We start from the raw sequence: 20,533 nt of genomic DNA, 5'->3' as shown, positions 1-20,533 counted from the left end.
TATAGCAGTACATTTACCACAGATGTTACACCTGTAGTCTGGATACAAGATGAGATACGGCAGGACATGGAGGTATATACAGGCTCTGTATGGTATATAGCAGTACATTTACCACAGATGTTACACCTGTAGTCTGGATACAAGATGAGATACGGCAGGACATGGAGGTATATACAGGATCTGTATGGTATATAGCAGTACATTTACCACAGATGTTACACCTGTAGTCTGGATACAAGATGAGATACGGCAGGACATGGAGGTATATACAGGCTCTGTATGGTATATAGCAGTACATTTACCACAGATGTTACACCTGTAGTCTGGATACAAGATGAGATACGGCAGGACATGGAGGTATATACAGGCTGTGTATGGTATATAGCAGTACATTTACCACCAATGCTACACCTGTAGTCTGGATACAAGATGAGATACAGCAGTACATGGAGGTATATACAGGCTGTGTATGGTATATAGCAGTACATTTACCACAGATGTTACACCTGTAGTCTGGATACAAGATGAGATACGGCAGGACATGGAGGTATATACAGGCTCTGTATGGTATATAGCAGTACATTTACCACAGATGTTACACCTGTAGTCTGGATACAAGATGAGATACGGCAGGACATGGAGGTATATACAGGATCTGTATGGTATATAGCAGTACATTTACCACAGATGTTACACCTGTAGTCTGGATACAAGATGAGATACGGCAGGACATGGAGGTATATACAGGCTCTGTATGGTATATAGCAGTACATTTACCACAGATGTTACACCTGTAGTCTGGATACAAGATGAGATACGGCAGGACATGGAGGTATATACAGGCTGTGTATGGTATATAGCAGTACATTTACCACAGATGTTACACCTGTAGTCTGGATACAAGATGAGATACGGCAGGACATGGAGGTATATACAGGCTCTGTATGGTATATAGCAGTACATTTACCACAGATGTTACACCTGTAGTCTGGATACAAGATGGGATACGGCAGGACATGGAGGTATATACAGGCTGTGTATGGTATATAGCAGTACATTTACCACCAATGTTACACCTGTAGTCTGGATACAAGATGAGATACGGCAGGACATGGAGGTATATACAGGCTCTGTATGGTATATAGCAGTACATTTACCACAGATGTTACACCTGTAGTCTGGATACAAGATGAGATACGGCAGGACATGGAGGTATATACAGGCTCTGTATGGTATATAGCAGTACATTTACCACAGATGTTACACCTGTAGTCTGGATACAAGATGAGATACAGCAGGACATTGAGGTATATACAGGCTGTGTATGGTATATAGCAGTACATTTACCACAGATGTTACACCGGTAGTCTGGATACAAGATGAGATACGGCAGGACATGGAGGTATATACAGGATCTGTATGGTATATAGCAGTACATTTACCACAGATGTTACCCCTGTAGTCTGGATACAAGATGAGATACGGCAGGATATGGAGGTATATACAGGCTCTGTATGGTATATAGCAGTACATTTACCACAGATGTTACACCTGTAGTCTGGATACAAGATGAGATACGGCAGGACATGGAGGTATATACAGGCTGTGTATGGTATATAGCAGTACATTTACCACAGATGTTACACCTGTAGTCTGGATACAAGATGAGATACGGCAGGACATGGAGGTATATACAGGCTGTGTATGGTATATAGCAGTACATTTACCACAGATGTTACACCTGTAGTCTGGATACAAGATGAGATACGGCAGGATATGCAGGTATATACAGGCTCTGTATGGTATATAGCAGTACATTTACCACAGATGTTACACCTGTAGTCTGGATACAAGATGAGATACGGCAGGATATGCAGGTATATACAGGCTCTGTATGGTATATAGCAGTACATTTACCACAGATGTTACACCTGTAGTCTGGATACAAGATGAGATACGGCAGGACATGCAGGTATATACAGGCTCTGTATGGTATATAGCAGTACATTTACCACAGATGTTACACCTGTAGTCTGGATACAAGATGAGATACGGCAGGATATGCAGGTATATACAGGCTCTGTATGGTATATAGCAGTACATTTACCACAGATGTTACACCTGTAGTCTGGATACAAGATGAGATACGGCAGGACATGCAGGTATACAGGTTCTGTATGGTATATAGCAGTACATTTACCACAGATGTTACACCTGTAGTCTGGATACAAGATGAGATACGGCAGGACATGGAGGTATATACAGGCTGTGTATGGTATATAGCAGTACATTTACCACAGATGTTACACCTGTAGTCTGGATACAAAATGAGATACGGCAGGACATGGAGGTATATACAGGCTGTGTATGGTATATAGCAGTACATTTACCACAGATGTTACACCTGTAGTCTGGATACAAGATGAGATACGGCAGGATATGCAGGTATATACAGGCTCTGTATGGTATATAGCAGTACATTTACCACAGATGTTACACCTGTAGTCTGGATACAAGATGAGATACAGCAGTACATGGAGGTATATACAGGCTCTGTATGGTATATAGCAGTACATTTACCACAGATGTTACACCTGTAGTCTGGATACAAGATGAGATACGGCAGGATATGCAGGTATATACAGGCTCTGTATGGTATATAGCAGTACATTTACCACAGATGTTACACCTGTAGTCTGGATACAAGATGAAATACGGCAGGACATGCAGGTATACAGGTTCTGTATGGTATCCTGAAGGACATTTGCCCAAAGATCTTGCAGCCAGGCCTGTAGATCCTGCACACTTGTAGGCAATGTAAGTTGGTGTCCCAGGTGGTCCCGTAAATGTTTGGTTGGCGATAAATCTGGCAACCGGGCAAGCCATGGACGCGTTGTATCTGGTGGAGTCATTCCTGTGTGTGGGTGAGCATTATCCTGCAAAACAAAATTCCATTTGGAAGCCTGGCCATGAGATACAACATATGTCCCGTACATATGACTGAGCTGTTCTTCCAGGAAGGACATGGGACACGTGACTGTGAGTTATCATCTCGCTTCTGGTCCTCAGCTGTGTCATGTGACCAACACTCTGATTCTCTGACAAATGGGGGGGGGGGGTTATTATGATGTAAAAATATCAGAATTTTTGGTGTCAAAACGGCCATTCACCAACATTTCTGATATTGATTTTGATGTTTTGTGTTCCCCTCATGTCTCCTTTCTGCAAAGTGGATGTGTCAGGGTGCGGTGTATTATCTGTCCAGCACATAGCAGGTCAAGATTGGCATGTGAAACTCCAGTCTTGGTAAATATCCCACAGTGTCTTGCGTGGACGGAATGTCAGTTTCTCATCCCTGTGAGGGTCTTATAAGCATTGTCCCATTATAAACACAGGATAGAGGGCGGGGGACTGAAAGTTCCCACTAAGGCCTCCTTGTGAATGGAGTGCACTTGTGTTAGCAGCGCTCCATTCACTTCTAAGGGGCTGCCGGGACTGTAATGCACCCAAAGTCCCATGGAAGTGAATGGGGCGCTAATAACACCAGCGCACGGCACTCCATTCACAAGGAGGTCTTAGGGGGTCTTTCGGTCTCCCTTCCTCCTGATTGCTGAGAGCCCCCAACAATCGGACACTTGTCCCCTGTCCTGTGAATTGGGGATAAGCGTCCAGAACCCCTTTCTTAGGAAAGAATAGAGAGACTGAATAGTTGTGCACACACAAGGTGCTGAGTAAGTAGAAAAGTCAGAATGTCAGTCACATGACGAAACCGAGGACCAGAAGGGAGAGGATAACTCACAAATATGGATGTTGCACTACAATGGCTTCTTTGGATGCCGAGAACTGGAGGGGGATCGTAATAAACTGGTTAGATTTGCTAGTGGAGAGGTGGGGGGTAGCACACGGCCACCCCCAAAACTAGTTCCAGTTTCTTTCAGGACAGGCTCACATTGCCCGACCCCATGATAGTCAGTGGGACCTTACAGGATCCATAGGTGTCCATCTTATGACACATTCGTCCCTAGCGGAATTTCCGTTTTTCTGTTCCTGTTACGGAACAAAAAAAATGGAAATCTTGACGGAGATGTGAACGGCGCCTAACCTGTTACTTCCATCTAGTAATGCTCTGGTGTCTTACTAACCTACATATCTGATATAGTTAATGAGATATTTCTGCCTTGTTTAGATTTCCGATGCGATAGATCACCTGCAGGAGGCGCTGAAGCTACAGAAGGACGATCTGCACTGTCTGCATCTGCTAGCTCTACTATTATCAGCACAGAAACAGTATAAACATGCCATCGATGTCATCAACATGGCCCTGGCCGAGTATCCCAAAAACTTCAGGTACACTTACTGTTCTCCTTTTAGGGTATATTCCCATGTTGCCTATTTGGATGCAGTTTTGCTGTGGGGATGAAGGGCTTTGGGGCCGTGGAGTGATGGTGCTCAGTCCATGTTGGCTTCATCACATACAGTGAGTGGGGAGAACAAGTCCACCAATCTCCTCTTTATACTGTAGATGGGGGGAATCAACCCATGAATCGTGAAGCTAGAAGCTCATAGTCCTAGGTGCATAGGGTTGTGTTGGTGTCAACCAGCACCAAAAATGGACCCCATTTCAATATTTAACTGGTCACCAAGTTTTCAGACCACTTAGTCTCATTTCATAGAGAATCTGGTTCTGTAGCAAAATGTAATGCACTTTCATTAAAAATCTGTCTGCTTTCTGTGGAGAAACCTCACTAAAGTCTCTGCCGCTAGGTGTCTTCTTCATAGCTAATTTGCAGTTCACTCCCTGTTACTATGCAAGGCCCGTCCATATATACATTAGATAAGCAAGACGGGATGACGGCGAGTGAAGGGGGAGGTTCTTTTCTCTCTTCATATAGTGAATACAGGTGGGAGGGGTTGATTCTCCTCCCATCCTGCTCATACATGTCCGGAAACTGTTGCTCTGTGCAAAGGACTGAATATTGTCATATCTCAAAGCTTCCAAAGTAAGAAAAAATAAGTCTTCTATGGTATTGTATCTACTTCTGGCTGTTTTTGTTGTTATTCACCGACAGCAGTTCTTATAGACTGTTTTTCCCTGTGTTTTAGCTGCTTGGTTGCATGTATTTTCCCTATAGTTGTGGTTCAATGTGCCTGGATCTTCTATATCATGGTCACTTGGGTTTTTGTCAGCAATTTGTTTGCTATTGTACAGTTACTCCTGGCAGAATAACAGAACATTATCAGCAATGGATAGGGGAGGGCGTAGACTGCTCCTTATTGCACACGCCGACAGAGACAACAAAACAAGCAGTGGGAGGCCTCAGCCTAATTGTCATCCACTACCCTGGTGCTGTACATTCTAGCAGGTTCCTCGCCACTGACTACAAGGTCCTCCATTGAATCCGTCGCCTTTTTTTTCGGCTGTGTCATTATTTCCTTTCTGATATCACCTACAAGGTGTTTTAGAGACTTTTTGGTTTTAGCACCTTGTTTGTTAAGAAGTGGGTGCGGGGGCCTTGTCTCGCCCAGAAAACTTCTCCGCGGTTCCTGCTGTTAATTGGATACGAAATAAGAAATCCTTGTGGCTGGCCGCTCGGTGAAATCCCGCGACTGTTCTGTTTTTTACCGCCATCATTAAAATCTCCTCCATTCTCCTCGGACGCTGTGACATTAAGTGCCATAAAGCAAACCGACCTAAGATCACACGTACGGGATCAGACTTATAGTCTGATGTGACAAAATGTCACTAGTAATACAGAGCGCTCCGGTTCTCATCCCCCCCCCAGGCGTAATCCTATTTGGTATCCGTTAATTTTTTAAGCTACTTCATTGTAGGATTCTGCCATATAATCCACAGAAATGTAAGTCTTGTAAGGATCGGGGCATTCCTAATATAGTCTGGTGTCTAATCCTTATGTAAAATAATGGATAGGACCCTTAGGCGGTGTAATGTTTGACAATTGGACCTGGAATTCTGCCATATGTAGAAAAGTCACTCCTATACTGTCTATTTTTGGGATATGGTTGCCATTAACGCACAGCCTTCTATTGGCCAGGGATCTGGAACAAGCCAACATGACATTTGATAAAGTTTGAGTAAATCCAATTTTTGCCCACTATCATTGCCCACTTTTTGCCCCATCATTGCCCACAATTTTTGCCCACTGACCCTATATCCTGTAGGCAAAAATGAATTTATGAAATCTATGAGATTACGGTCCATCCTAATGTGAAAGTCTCCTTGGTGTTCCGTTCTTAGTGGGTTTTTCTTGAAATGTTTCCCAAAAACTGTGAATTTTTTGGGAAGACTTTGCCATGGTGGTAATAGCAAGATCATTTGGTAATAAAGATGGCAGGATTCATGCCGATCTCCCGTCAACTCCCCTCTCCCTACGGCAGGTGTTGATGGATAAAAGGATCAGACATGTTCAATTTCAACATGCTCAATCTATAGTTCACCATGGGGCAGATTTATTATGCCCCTTTTGCCAAACTCTGGGAACATATCCAGCTTCTTTTTAGATCGATAAGGGTTCAACTACCAGGATCCCCATAGATCACCGGTCCCCCACTGCCAGATTGCGCTGCAATGTTCACTCGCTGTAATATTAATAGCAACTGCAAAGTTTTCCGATTAGACGGGAATAGGGCAAGCGCTGCAGTACTCACTACGAGGGGGGTATTAGCGGCACAGAAGGGAGCACTGCAGTGGCATGAGGAATTCCTCGTGGTTAGACCCCTGTCGATCAAAAATTGATGTCCTATCCTGTAGATAACCCCTTTAAAAGGATTCTACCATTAATATCAATCCTTCTCCTACTTTTAGTTGTCTTCTTCGCGCCGCCTTGTAGTAGAAATCCGGGTTTTCGTTGGTATGAGTTCTCTTGCAGCACTGGGGGCGGTCCCCAGCGCTCAAACAGCATTGAGGGCATCCCCAATGCTGAGAAAGAACCCTCCAGCGCCGCCTCCATCTTCTTCTGGAACGGCCTCTTCATGCGTCTTCTTCTGGGACTGGGGGTCAAACTTCTAGGCCTCGCGCCTGCCAGCCACAAGAAAATGGCCGCTTACACAGAAAGGAAGAGCTTCTCATTTTCCGACCCATGCCGTGACCCCTATTAGGGGCTTAGCTATGGGGGGTGCGGAGGTGATAGTCACAGTCAAGATCTGGCGCCCAAGGAGCCTCTGCAGCCCATCTGCCACATAAGACCATGTGTACACAATATGGATTCTGTCGTTCATATCCGTACGATGGAGAGCCCACCCAATAAAATAACATTTACCAGGGACCCCATAGACTGTAATAGGATCCAGCAGTTTCATACCAAAACTGACGGAGAGAAGAGTCCGCCATGGAGGACTTTTTTTTTCCCTACTAATTTTTGGCGGAATCTGCGACGGATTCTCCGACACAGACGTGAACAAAGCCCTAGGCCTCATGCACATGACAGTGACAAATGGACGCTGATGGGCGTATTTTTAACAGCTGTCACATGACCATTTTCAGAACAATGGAAGTCAGTGGCAGCACACAAACTTTTTGATGGACTGTGAATTACAATATAGGACGTGCCCAATTTTTGGCCTTTTTCACAGCCAGAGGGTCTTAAAACAAACCTGCCTTAGTTACCCATAGCAACCAATCACCATGCAGCTTGCATTTTTCAGAGAAGAGTACATAATGAAAGATACGCTGTGATTGGTTGCTGTGGACAACAAAGATAGTTCGGCTTTCTGGCCCATATAAGATTGGCATCTGGCGATCATTGGGTTGGTTAAAAATTAAAAAAGACCAATAAAGTTCATCCCAAAGTCACTTCCCCGGGCCCTGGACCCTTAAGAGCCCCAAAGGTCCCTCTGCCACATAAAATATACCACTATTCTACATGACACAAGATAGGTAGGGGCCCCATCACAGATTTCACATTGGGGCCTGGGAGCTTCAGGTTATGCCTAGGGTTGAGTGATCGGATCCCGATTGGCGATTGAGTAAATTTCACGATCGCAATTGGGTTCCGATCCCGCCTAAAAAAGATTGGGAACGGAATTCCAATCCCGATCGCTCAACAGTGCATGTAACTTACCTGCACAGAACCGCTGCTGCTCACCGGAGCTCTGGTCCGTCTTTCTCTCTCATTCAGACGTCAGCAGAGTGTTGCACGCGCCCCCTCCTCCCTAGGCTAGTGTTACTGATGCTGGAAGTAGGCAGGGCTTAGGAGAGTGTGGGCGGGTACAGGGAGGGGAGACGTGAGAGCATCACTCACATCTCCCCTCCCAGTACCCGCCCACACTCTCCTAAGCCACAAGAAGCCCCGCCTTCTCCCAGCATCTCTAACACTAGCCTGGAAAGAGGGGGCGCGTGCAGCACTCTGCTGGCATCTGAATGAGAGAGCGACAGCCTGGAGCTCCGGTGAGCGGCAGCGGTTCTGTGCAGGGGAGACTAAGTAGTCGGCGGATTTTTTAATCACGACACAGCGTGGTCCAAAATTTGGATTTCAATTTTTGGACTCCACCCTGTGTAGTGAACAGGGTCGTTTTTAAAATCTGATTTTCGATCATTAAAAAATCCTATTGACTTTCATGGATCGGGATCGGGTTCGGATGGAAAATGATCGGAAATCGGGCTTTAAAAATGATCCTGAAATCTCAAGATCGGCCCAACCCTAATTAAGCCTCCAAAAATGGATAAAAAATATGACACAAGGGTGGAAAACAGCCATAGGGGGAGTTCACACGGAGTAAACGCGCCGCGTATTGTGGCGCGTTTACGGCGCGTGTACGCCGCGTTTTTTTTACGGTGCGCGATTACGCCGCGTTAACGCGCACCGTAAAAGAACGCGGCGTACACGCGCCGTAAACGCACCACAATGCGCGGCGCGTTTACTCCGTGTGAACTAGCCCATAACGTTCGTGTGCAATTGGCCTTACATTGACCTTACAAATGGATTTTTTCCCCTAATTTGACTTGAAATCAAGTCTAGTGGAATTGTATTTTGCGTGCACCTCTCCCCAATCTAGGATGTTTAGTGGATGATGTAATAGCGCCATACGTATGTACGTACCTGCCTAGGACTATATTGCCCCTCCGTCTTTCCAGGCCTCTTATCCGTCCTGCTCTTCCTCCATCAATTCCGTAAAAAGAGCACAATATAAATACAGAATTCTGATTTATTAGGTGTCACCCCTGCAATACCCGGCTAATAAAAGCTCTGGCAGTTCCTGTGTGTAACGTATATATATATATATATATATATATATATATATATATATATCGCAGCGTTTCCATAGCAGCCCGATCTGGCAGCTTTTTAATATGGAAACAAATATGCTTTCCCTGTTTAACAATATCTAGTGCATGAATCTTGTCCTCATTACATTACCTATTCCAGCCCGGAGAAATGGATTATTCCCAGACAGATGTTTCTCCTTACACAATGCAGCTGGAGCCGCCATTAAAGCCGCAGCGTTGTGGTTTCTTCATTTTCTATCTAGCACAGAATTTGCTAATTTGCACCCGGCGATGAGGAATCCAAGGATGGCGCAGAGAAAGCCCTGCTCTCTTATGTTTAGGGGCGCTGCGTGTCCCAGTTTTCCCTCAGTGATAACACTTTTTGCCACAGGAAATTTTTAGTTTTTTTTTTGGATTTTAGAGCCTATTAATTCCAGTTTGCAGTCTGGTGGTGCACCTGGAGGAGCAGACTGGGATTATTAACTGCTTCCTGGCCAGGTGCAACCAGGAATTTTTTTAAGACTATTGAATAAACACGTAAGGCTTTTATCAGTCCTCGCTAGTATTAGAGACGTCCGATCGCCTTATTATTTTTCAGGGGGAAGGAGTTAAACAGACCCAGATACTCTCTTTCGGATAAGTCTCCACATTGCAGAAACGCAGCTTGTTTTGTTGCAGATTTTGCTGCGGTTTTTGGGCCAAAGCCAAGAATGGCTACAAAAGGAATCCTATCCTACTATCCTTCCTATCCTACTAATATCCTATCCTATCCTATCCTACTAATCCTATCCTATCCTATCCAATCCTATCCTACTAATCCTAATATGAAGTTTGTTTGTTTGTTCCTCAATCACGCAAAAACCGCTGAACGGATTTGCATGAAATTTGTCACATACATAGATTAGAACCCCGATTAAAACATAGGCTACTTTTTATCTCGGTAAATGACGTCACTTCACGACCGCTATGAACGAATTTATGTTCAGACTACACTAAAAGGACCCTTGATGACATCATCACAGGTCCTTGAGCCGTTCTCTGATAGGATCAAGCTATTGTGTGGGCGGAGCTATATAGGATACAGCTGGACAGTGTAGAAGCTGCAGAAAATGGAGTCTCTTCTGCTCAATCCACTCCTGGCTTTGACTCCCAAAATCTGCAACAAAAAAAGCTGCGTTCCCCCAATGTGGAGCCCCAGTCTAAGGTCAGGGCCCCCCACGTGGTGGAAACGCCATGGAAAAAATGCTGTGTTTTACTTGGCACTGCAAGGTGGATGGACTCTAGTGAAACTCATCCACACCTTGCAGAATTTCCAAATTTCCAAAAGCGTTGCAATGTTTGAAATTGCAGCATGTCAATTATACCTTTGGGAACGCCGGAGGTTTCCCTATAGATATAATGGAAGCAGGAAAACACTGTTATCACTGTGGTCTTTCCCACTTTACTTTTTTACTGCGACCTGCTACATGGGGCCTTAGGCCACATTCACATCTGCGTTGGTAATCGAACACATTGGCAAGTGCTGTGCAGTGAAAGCACACGGACCCCATAGACTATAATGGGGTCCATGTGCTTTCCGCACGGAACATGCGGACAGAAAAGTAGTTCACAATCTACTCTCCTGTCCGCCTGACTCGTGCGGAAAGCACACGAACCCCATTATAGTCTATAGGATCTGTGTGCTTTCACTGCACAGTACTTGCCAATGCGTTCGGTCCTCCAAACGGATTACCAACACAGATGTGAATGAGGCCTTAGCCTACTGTTTTTTTTTTATGTTGTAGAATTTGCTGCATTATTTTGAGCCAAAACCAGGAGTGGATTAAGGTGGGAAGGTTTGGCTCAAAAAAATGCAGCAAAATTTGAGGCCTCAGCCTTTGGCCTCCTCAACGTGTGGAACAGAGCATGCATACATGCGTCCGTTTTTGCGACTGTGTGTCCATGTCATATACAAGGACCACAAATTATGAAGCACGTCCTATTTTTGCCCCCATTTGCGGCACATACAAGTGTAGAGGATCTTGCAAATCTCTTTGCGGATCTGTGATTGCAGACGTGTTTTTTGCGGGTCAGTGTTTGCGGACACTCCGGTCGTATGAAGGAGGCCTAAAGGGACCAGAGGAGAAAAAGACCTGCCAGTCCTGTATAATGCAGTGGTGGGGCTCAGCCACTGTCACGTTTAATGTGGTGTCGCCCTCTTAGGGCTTCCATATAGGCGAGGTAGAATATGTGGCTGGCGGTTTTCCAGTGACATCAATAAGACATTGATGTAGCACTTTGAGTTTCATGAATAATGGATATCTGGCGGTGTAATTTAGGAAGCAAAGATGAAAAAGAGGGGAAAAAAAAGTAAAGTAAAGCTAATTCATCAAGCTCTGCACACAGCAAATATATGGCGGTATGTAGATAAGTGATAAGAATGTTTATCCAGCTACAAAGCAGAAACAATGTATATGTTACATCATGTCTAATACGTAACACGTCGCAGTCCTCTTAGATCCTCACGTTTAGCACCTCTGTGAGGTCGTTCCCTTCGGAGCACAGACACAGACCTCTCCTAATTTCTGCCATGTGTAACCATGTAGTGGAGCTGCACTCCAGTCACGGTCACTGTTTCTACAAGTTGGCTGTATGTTATCATATCTTATCAAACTAAGAACCACCCTTTAAGACATCCTTATGCCATAATAAACCCCATCTTTGAATGAGACAACCCCCTTTACATGATAACATTCTACCTTCCTGCAGCCACCACTTGGGGGAGCTCACTGCCTACTGTACACCGAATCTATGCCCAAGGCACTCACTGAAATGAATGTAATCAATAGACATAAAAGTGCAGCAAGCTGGACTCTCCTAATTTCTGCCATGTGTAACCATGTAGTGGAGCTGCACTCCAGTCACGGTCACTGTTTCTACAAGTTGGCTATATGTTATCATATCTTATCAAACTAAGAACCGCCCTTTAAGACATCCTTATGCCATAATAAACCCCATCTTTGAATGAGACAACCCCCTTTACAGGATAAAATTCTACCTGCCTGCAGCCACCACTTGGGGGAGCTCACTGCCTACTGTACACCGAATCTATGCCCAAGGCACTCACTGAAGTGAATGTAATCAATAGACATAAAAGTGCAGCAAGCTGGTGACTTCCTGAACACTCTTTGGTTTAATCTTTGGTACCACATCAGCGTCATAGTCACATCTTAACGCAACTTTTTCTTTGGTCCGTTGATTTATTTGTTGTTTTTGCAGAATTCATAGTTAGTAAAAGTAAGTGACCTATTGATGTATATTGTGCAGAGAACAGTCACTGTGATTTTTACAAAATCCTGCACAAATCTCTAGTTGCAGAATTGTATTTTCCAGCACAACCTTCCGAAGTTATGCCTAAACAGTTACGAGGTCATTTAATGAAGTGTAATGACTCTTCCATCCATCAGATGGCACTGTTGCTGTTTTTGGATTTCTGTTTCTATTACAGTGACATACACAGTACATGTCCTGAAGCTCTATGATATTATATGATATTATATAATTTTTTTCCCTAAAGATATGCAAATTGCTCACAGTAGATTCCATAACATCTGACGTAGGGAGGACGGATCACTTATTATACATTTCATATTCCTCTAGCAATGTCTTTTGTATGTATATAATATATATACATGTGTAATAATGGAAAGAATATGCAAATCTGTCTCCCAAGATCTAAGTAGGGAGACAGTGCCTCAGTTCTGCTGCCCACTAGGGGGCGCTCCCTTTAACATCATGCCCAATCTTCCCAGAGGCCTTTGCTGCGATGATGTGAGATTTAACCAAGTCAGTCTCTCAGCAAAGGACAGCTGTTTCGATGTATTTGGATCTCTTCAGCCCGGCGCAGAGAAGCATATGGCTTAATAAGACTCCACACACCTACACGTGGTCTCTCCCTAAGGAGTGATGATATCCCCTTAACCCTGTCTAGATGCCTCTCTCCTCTGCCAAGTTAGTCTTCTTTGCTCCGGGCTGAAGAGATCCAAATAGATCGAAACAGCTGTCCTCGGCTGAGAGACTGACTTGGTAAAATCGCACATCATTGCAGCAAAGACCTCTGGGAAGGGTGGGCATGATGTTAAAGGTGGCTCCCCCTAGTGGGCAGCATAACTGATGGAAGACAGATTTGTATATTCTTCCCATGATCCCTCACAGTGGAGAACATATGGCTTAATAAGACTCCACACACCTACACGGTGGTCTCTCCCTAAGGAGTGACGATATCCCCTTAATCCTATGTGTGAACATGCACTAAGGGCTCAGTATGGTCGGAGCCGCAAATAGTGGAAACACCGCAACGTCTTACATTACCAGCAAAGTGGATGAGATTCTGGCTAATACCGTCCACACATTGCAGAAAAGAATCTTCAGCGGAAATGCAGCGTGTCAGTTCTACCTATGGAAATGCGTTTTCTGAAAGTGGGAAAAGCGTGACGCGCTCCCGCCGCCGTCTTATCCTCAGTTCTCTGATATATTGCTGCCTGTGATATAAGCAGCAGTGATCTTATACCTTGTCCTTATGGCCGGTGACTGTCCATGAACGCTCCATAGTAAGCTGCCTCGCTAGTATAGCTTCCTCCAGTAGGTGGCAGCACAGAGACAGTTTTCCTTTTCCCTGTAAGGAGAGTTACTCCTACACGTGTGTGAATACGGACCAGAAAATCTGCTCTGCACATCGGCCTGACATCCCATCCCGAAGCCACCCCATATACCAGGACTCTGCATTACAGTGATCTGTGATACTCCTTGCATCTCTACTGCCCCCTACTCTATACAGTCCTGATAGTGGAACTACAAGCATCATAGATCACTATAATAAAAGGGGCCCCGGTCTCCGGACCACACTTAGTCCAGCCTGTGCTTTCCCATGTCCCTGGGGGGCTTAGTATACCATAATAAAAGCATCGAAACCAAATAGTGAGCACTGCGTCACGCCGCCATGTCCGCTGAGGGGCGCCATTGTAAAGGGAATACACCTACTTCTATGTTAATCTAATTTTTAAAGGTTTTTTTTGTATATTTTTTGACATTGTCTATCAATATAAATGTACTATATCCTGCAATTTTCACTCTGACCACTAAACCTCATACTATTTTGACTCTTGTCAATTCTGTACGTTTTTTTCTTTGCAGCAGTCACCTTATTTACATTACAGACAGTATTACAATAGAAGATAACACCTCTATAGATAACACCACTGACAATAGATCTTATCTACCCCAATTCCCTGCACAGACTGAAGACTATCCCATAGACCTCAGTGAGTCAGCTACAGACTATTGCTGCCTGCGGTCATGACCGTGCTGTAAAGCAGATCACTAAATGCTGTTCACAGAGCAGAATGGCCGCCCCCATAATCGCGTACAGAAAAAACCTACAATCAGAAAATAAACACATCTGATCAGAAATCAGAAATTATATCGTAAAAATATACAGTCCAGCCTCGAAGAGTTAAATAACCCATTCAGCTCTGCTACATCTGTATAATATAGAGGCCCCAGGATCAGATATCGGGCACTAATATATAAGATTTCCCCGAGTCAGCGCAGCCTGCAGACACTGTTATCGGACTTGTGGAGTGTAATAACATTGTATCTCCCGGCCCCTGCACTGATCTGCTGTTGTATCTAAGCGACACTGCCACGTCTGACCCAATGAGACTGTGTGAACGCGGCCTATAAACGCAGCCTGGTATCCAATCGCGCTTGTTGGTAAATCAGAAGCATCAGAGCAAGCGGGAGCTTCACTAGGCTGGGAACCTGCTCCGGGGCACGGAATATTGAACAGGGATGACACATGCTATATATAGTAGATGTCACATATTACAGAGCAAATGGAAGCCAGGCCGAGATTCTCTCACATATCTATAGATCTAGTTATCCGAGAAGGTGTAGCGTGCGGAATCAGAGAAAGACAATCGTAATAAATCATCATAATAAGATATTAGTGGTGACAATGTAAGTGATACAGCAACAGAGATACACTATAGAAGCAATCCATATAGATACAATGTCTATGTAGTGGGATGTAACAGAGATAATACACACAGTGATGTCACAGTACAGGATAATACACACAGTGATGTCACAGTACAGGATAATACACACAGTGATGTCACAGTACAGGATAATACACACAGTGATGTCACAGTACAGGATAATACACACAGTGATGTCACAGTACAGGATAATACACACAGTGATGTCACAGTACAGGATAATACACACAGTGATGTCACAGTACAGGATAATACACACAGTGATGTCACAGTACAGAGATAATACACACAGTGATGTCACAGTACAGGGATAATACACACAGTGATGTCACAGTACAGAGATAATACACACAGTGATGTCACAGTACAGGATAATACACACAGTGATGTCACAGTACAGGGATAATACACACAGTGATGTCACAGTACAGGGATAATACACACAGTGATGTCACAGTACAGAGATAATACACACAGTGATGTCACAGTACAGGATAATACACACAGTGATGTCACAGTACAGGATAATACACACAGTGATGTCACAGTACAGAGATAATACACACAGTGATGTCACAGTACAGGATAATACACACAGTGATGTCACAGTACAGGGATAATGCACACAGTGATGTCACAGTATAGGATAATACACACAGTGATGTCACAGTACAGGGATAATACACACAGTGATGTCACAGTACAGGATAATACACACAGTGATGTCACAGTACAGGATAATACACAGAGTGATGTCACAGTACAGAGATAATACACACAGTGATGTCACAGTACAGAGATAATACACACAGTGATGTCACAGTACAGAGATAATACACACAGTGATGTCACAGTACAGGGATAATACACATAGTGATGTCACAGTACAGGATAATACACACAGTGATGTCACAGTACAGAGATAATACACACAGTGATGTCACAGTACAGGGATAATACACACAGTGATGTCACAGTACAGGATAATACACACAGTGATGTCACAGTACAGGGATAATACACACAGTGATGTCACAGTACAGGATAATACACACAGTGATGTCACAGTACAGAGATAATACACACAGTGATGTCACAGTACAGGATAATACACACAGTGATGTCACAGTACAGAGATAATACACACAGTGATGTCACAGTACAGGGATAATACACAGTGATGTCACAGTACAGGGATAATACACACAGTGATGTCACAGTACAGGATAATACACACAGTGATGTCACAGTACAGGATAATACACACAGTGATGTCACAGTACAGGATAATACACACAGTGATGTCACAGTACAGGATAATACACACAGTGATGTCACAGTACAGAGATAATACACACAGTGATGTCACAGTACAGGATAATACACACAGTGATGTCACAGTACAGGATAATACACACAGTGATGTCACAGTACAGAGATAATACACACAGTGATGTCACAGTACAGAGATAATACACACAGTGATGTCACAGTACAGGATAATACACACAGTGATGTCACAGTACAGGATAATACACACAGTGATGTCATAATACAGAGATAATACACACAGTGATGTCACAGTACAGGATAATACACACAGTGATGTCACAGTACAGAGATAATACACACAGTGATGTCACAGTACAGATAATACACACAGTGATGTCACAGTACAGGATAATACACACAGTGATGTCACAGTACAGAGATAATACACACAGTGATGTCACAGTACAGGATAATACACACAGTGATGTCATAGTACAGAGATAATACACACAGTGATGTCACAGTACAGAGATAATACACACAGTGATGTCACAGTACAGGATAATACACACAGTGATGTCATAGTACAGAGATAATACACACAGTGATGTCACAGTACAGGGATAATACACACAGTGATGTCACAGTACAGGATAATACACACAGTGATGTCACAGTACAGGATAATACACACAGTGATGTCACAGTACAGAGATAATACACACAGTGATGTCACAGTACAGGATAATACACACAGTGATGTCACAGTACAGGATAATACACACAGTGATGTCATAGTACAGAGATAATACACACAGTGATGTCACAGTACAGGATAATACACACAATGATGTCACAGTACAGAGATAATACACACAGTGATGTCACAGTACAGGGATAATACACACAGTGATGTCATAGTACAGGGATAATACACACAGTGATGTCAAAGTACAGGGATAATACACACAGTGATGTCACAGTACAGGATAATACACACAGTGATGTCACAGTACAGGATAATACACACAGTGATGTCACAGTACAGAGATAATACACACAGTGATGTCACAGTACAGGGATAATACACACAGTGATGTCACAGTACAGGGATAATGCACACAGTGATGTCACAGTATAGGATAATACACACAGTGATGTCACAGTACAGGAATAATACACACAGTGATGTCACAGTACAGGGATAATGCACACAGTGATGTCACAGTATAGGATAATACACACAGTGATGTCACAGTACAGGGATAATACACACAGTGATGTCACAGTACAGGATAATACACACAGTGATGTCACAGTACAGGATAATACACACAGTGATGTCACAGTACAGGATAATACACAGAGTGATGTCACAGTACAGAGATAATACACACAGTGATGTCACAGTACAGAGATAATACACACAGTGATGTCACAGTACAGGGATAATACACATAGTGATGTCACAGTACAGGATAATACACACAGTGATGTCACAGTACAGAGATAATACACACAGTGATGTCACAGTACAGGATAATACACACAGTGATGTCACAGTACAGGGATAATACACACAGTGATGTCACAGTACAGGATAATACACACAGTGATGTCACAGTACAGAGATAATACACACAGTGATGTCACAGTACAGAGATAATACACACAGTGATGTCACAGTACAGGGATAATACACAGTGATGTCACAGTACAGGGATAATACACACAGTGATGTCACAGTACAGGATAATACACACAGTGATGTCACAGTACAGGATAATACACACAGTGATGTCACAGTACAGGATAATACACACAGTGATGTCACAGTACAGGATAATACACACAGTGATGTCATAGTACAGAGATAATACACACAGTGATGTCACAGTACAGGATAATACACACAGTGATGTCACAGTACAGGATAATACACACAGTGATGTCACAGTACAGAGATAATACACACAGTGATGTCACAGTACAGAGATAATACACACAGTGATGTCACAGTACAGAGATAATACACACAGTGATTTCACAGTACAGGATAATACACACGGTGATGTCACAGTACAGAGATAATACACACAGTGATGTCACAGTACAGGATAATACACACAGTGATGTCACAGTACAGGATAATACACACAGTGATGTCATAATACAGAGATAATACACACAGTGATGTCACAGTACAGGATAATACACACAGTGATGTCACAGTACAGAGATAATACACACAGTGATGTCACAGTACAGATAATACACACAGTGATGTCACAGTACAGGATAATACACACAGTGATGTCACAGTACAGAGATAATACACACAGTGATGTCACAGTACAGGATAATACACACAGTGATGTCATAGTACAGAGATAATACACACAGTGATGTCACAGTACAGAGATAATACACACAGTGATGTCACAGTACAGGATAATACACACAGTGATGTCATAGTACAGAGATAATACACACAGTGATGTCACAGTACAGGGATAATACACACAGTGATGTCACAGTACAGGATAATACACACAGTGATGTCACAGTACAGGATAATACACACAGTGATGTCACAGTACAGAGATAATACACACAGTGATTTCACAGTACAGGATAATACACACAGTGATGTCACAGTACAGGATAATACACACAGTGATGTCATAGTACAGAGATAATACACACAGTGATGTCACAGTACAGGATAATACACACAATGATGTCACAGTACAGAGATAATACACACAGTGATGTCACAGTACAGGGATAATACACACAGTGATGTCATAGTACAGGGATAATACACACAGTGATGTCAAAGTACAGGGATAATACACACAGTGATGTCACAGTACAGGATAATACACACAGTGATGTCACAGTACAGGATAATACACACAGTGATGTCACAGTACAGAGATAATACACACAGTGATGTCACAGTACAGGGATAATACACACAGTGATGTCACAGTACAGAGATAATACACACAGTGATGTCACAGTACAGGATAATACACACAGTGATGTCACAGTACAGAGATAATACACACAGTGATGTCACAGTACAGGATAATACACACAGTGATGTCACAGTACAGAGATAATACACACAGTGATGTCACAGTACAGAGATAATACACACAGTGATGTCACAGTACAGGATAATACACACAGTGATGTCACAGTACAGAGATAATACACACAGTGATGTCACAGTACAGAGATAATACACACAGTGATGTCACAGTACAGGATAATACACACAGTGATGTCATAGTACAGAGATAATACACACAGTGATGTCACAGTACAGGATAATACACACAGTGATGTCACAGTACAGAGATAATACACACAGTGATGTCACAGTACAGAGATAATACACACAGTGATGTCACAGTACAGAGATAATACACACAGTGATGTCATAGTACAGGGATAATACACACAGTGATGTCAAAGTACAGGATAATACACACAGTGATGTCACAGTACAGGGATAATACACACAGTGATGTCACAGTACAGGATAATACACACAGTGATGTCACGGTACAGGATAATACACACAGTGATGTCACAGTACAGGATAATACACACAGTGATGTCACAGTACAGGGATAATACACACAGTGATGTCACAGTACAGGATAATACACACAGTGATGTCACAGTACAGAGATAATACACACAGTGATATCACAGTACAGAGATAATACACACAGTGATGTCACAGTACAGAGATAATACACACAGTAATGTCACAGTACAGGGATAATACACACAGTGATGTCACAGTACAGGGATAATACACACAGTGATGTCAGTACAGGATAATACACACAGTGATGTCACAGTACAGGGATAATACACACAGTGATGTCACAGTACAGGATAATACACACAGTGATGTCACAGTACAGAGATAATACACACAGTGATGTCACAGTACAGAATAATACACACAGTGATGTCA

At 43.2% G+C, this 20,533-nt stretch overlaps 1 protein-coding gene across 1 annotated transcript in view; it reads left to right on the top strand.

Moving 5' to 3' along the window:
• Positions 1-20,533, top strand: part of TTC7A (tetratricopeptide repeat domain 7A) — a 229,847-nt gene that overhangs the window by 134,515 nt on the left and 74,799 nt on the right. Inside the window, exon 15 of the mRNA XM_075267023.1 lies at positions 4,187-4,347. Coding sequence (XP_075123124.1) covers positions 4,187-4,347 — 161 coding nt within the window. The remainder of the gene's footprint in view (positions 1-4,186; positions 4,348-20,533) is intronic.

The sequence above is a fragment of the Leptodactylus fuscus genome, chromosome 3 (assembly GCF_031893055.1).
Source record: "Leptodactylus fuscus isolate aLepFus1 chromosome 3, aLepFus1.hap2, whole genome shotgun sequence".
Classification (NCBI taxonomy): Eukaryota; Metazoa; Chordata; class Amphibia; order Anura; family Leptodactylidae; genus Leptodactylus; species Leptodactylus fuscus.
This window is presented reverse-complemented; position numbering and strand designations above follow the sequence as displayed.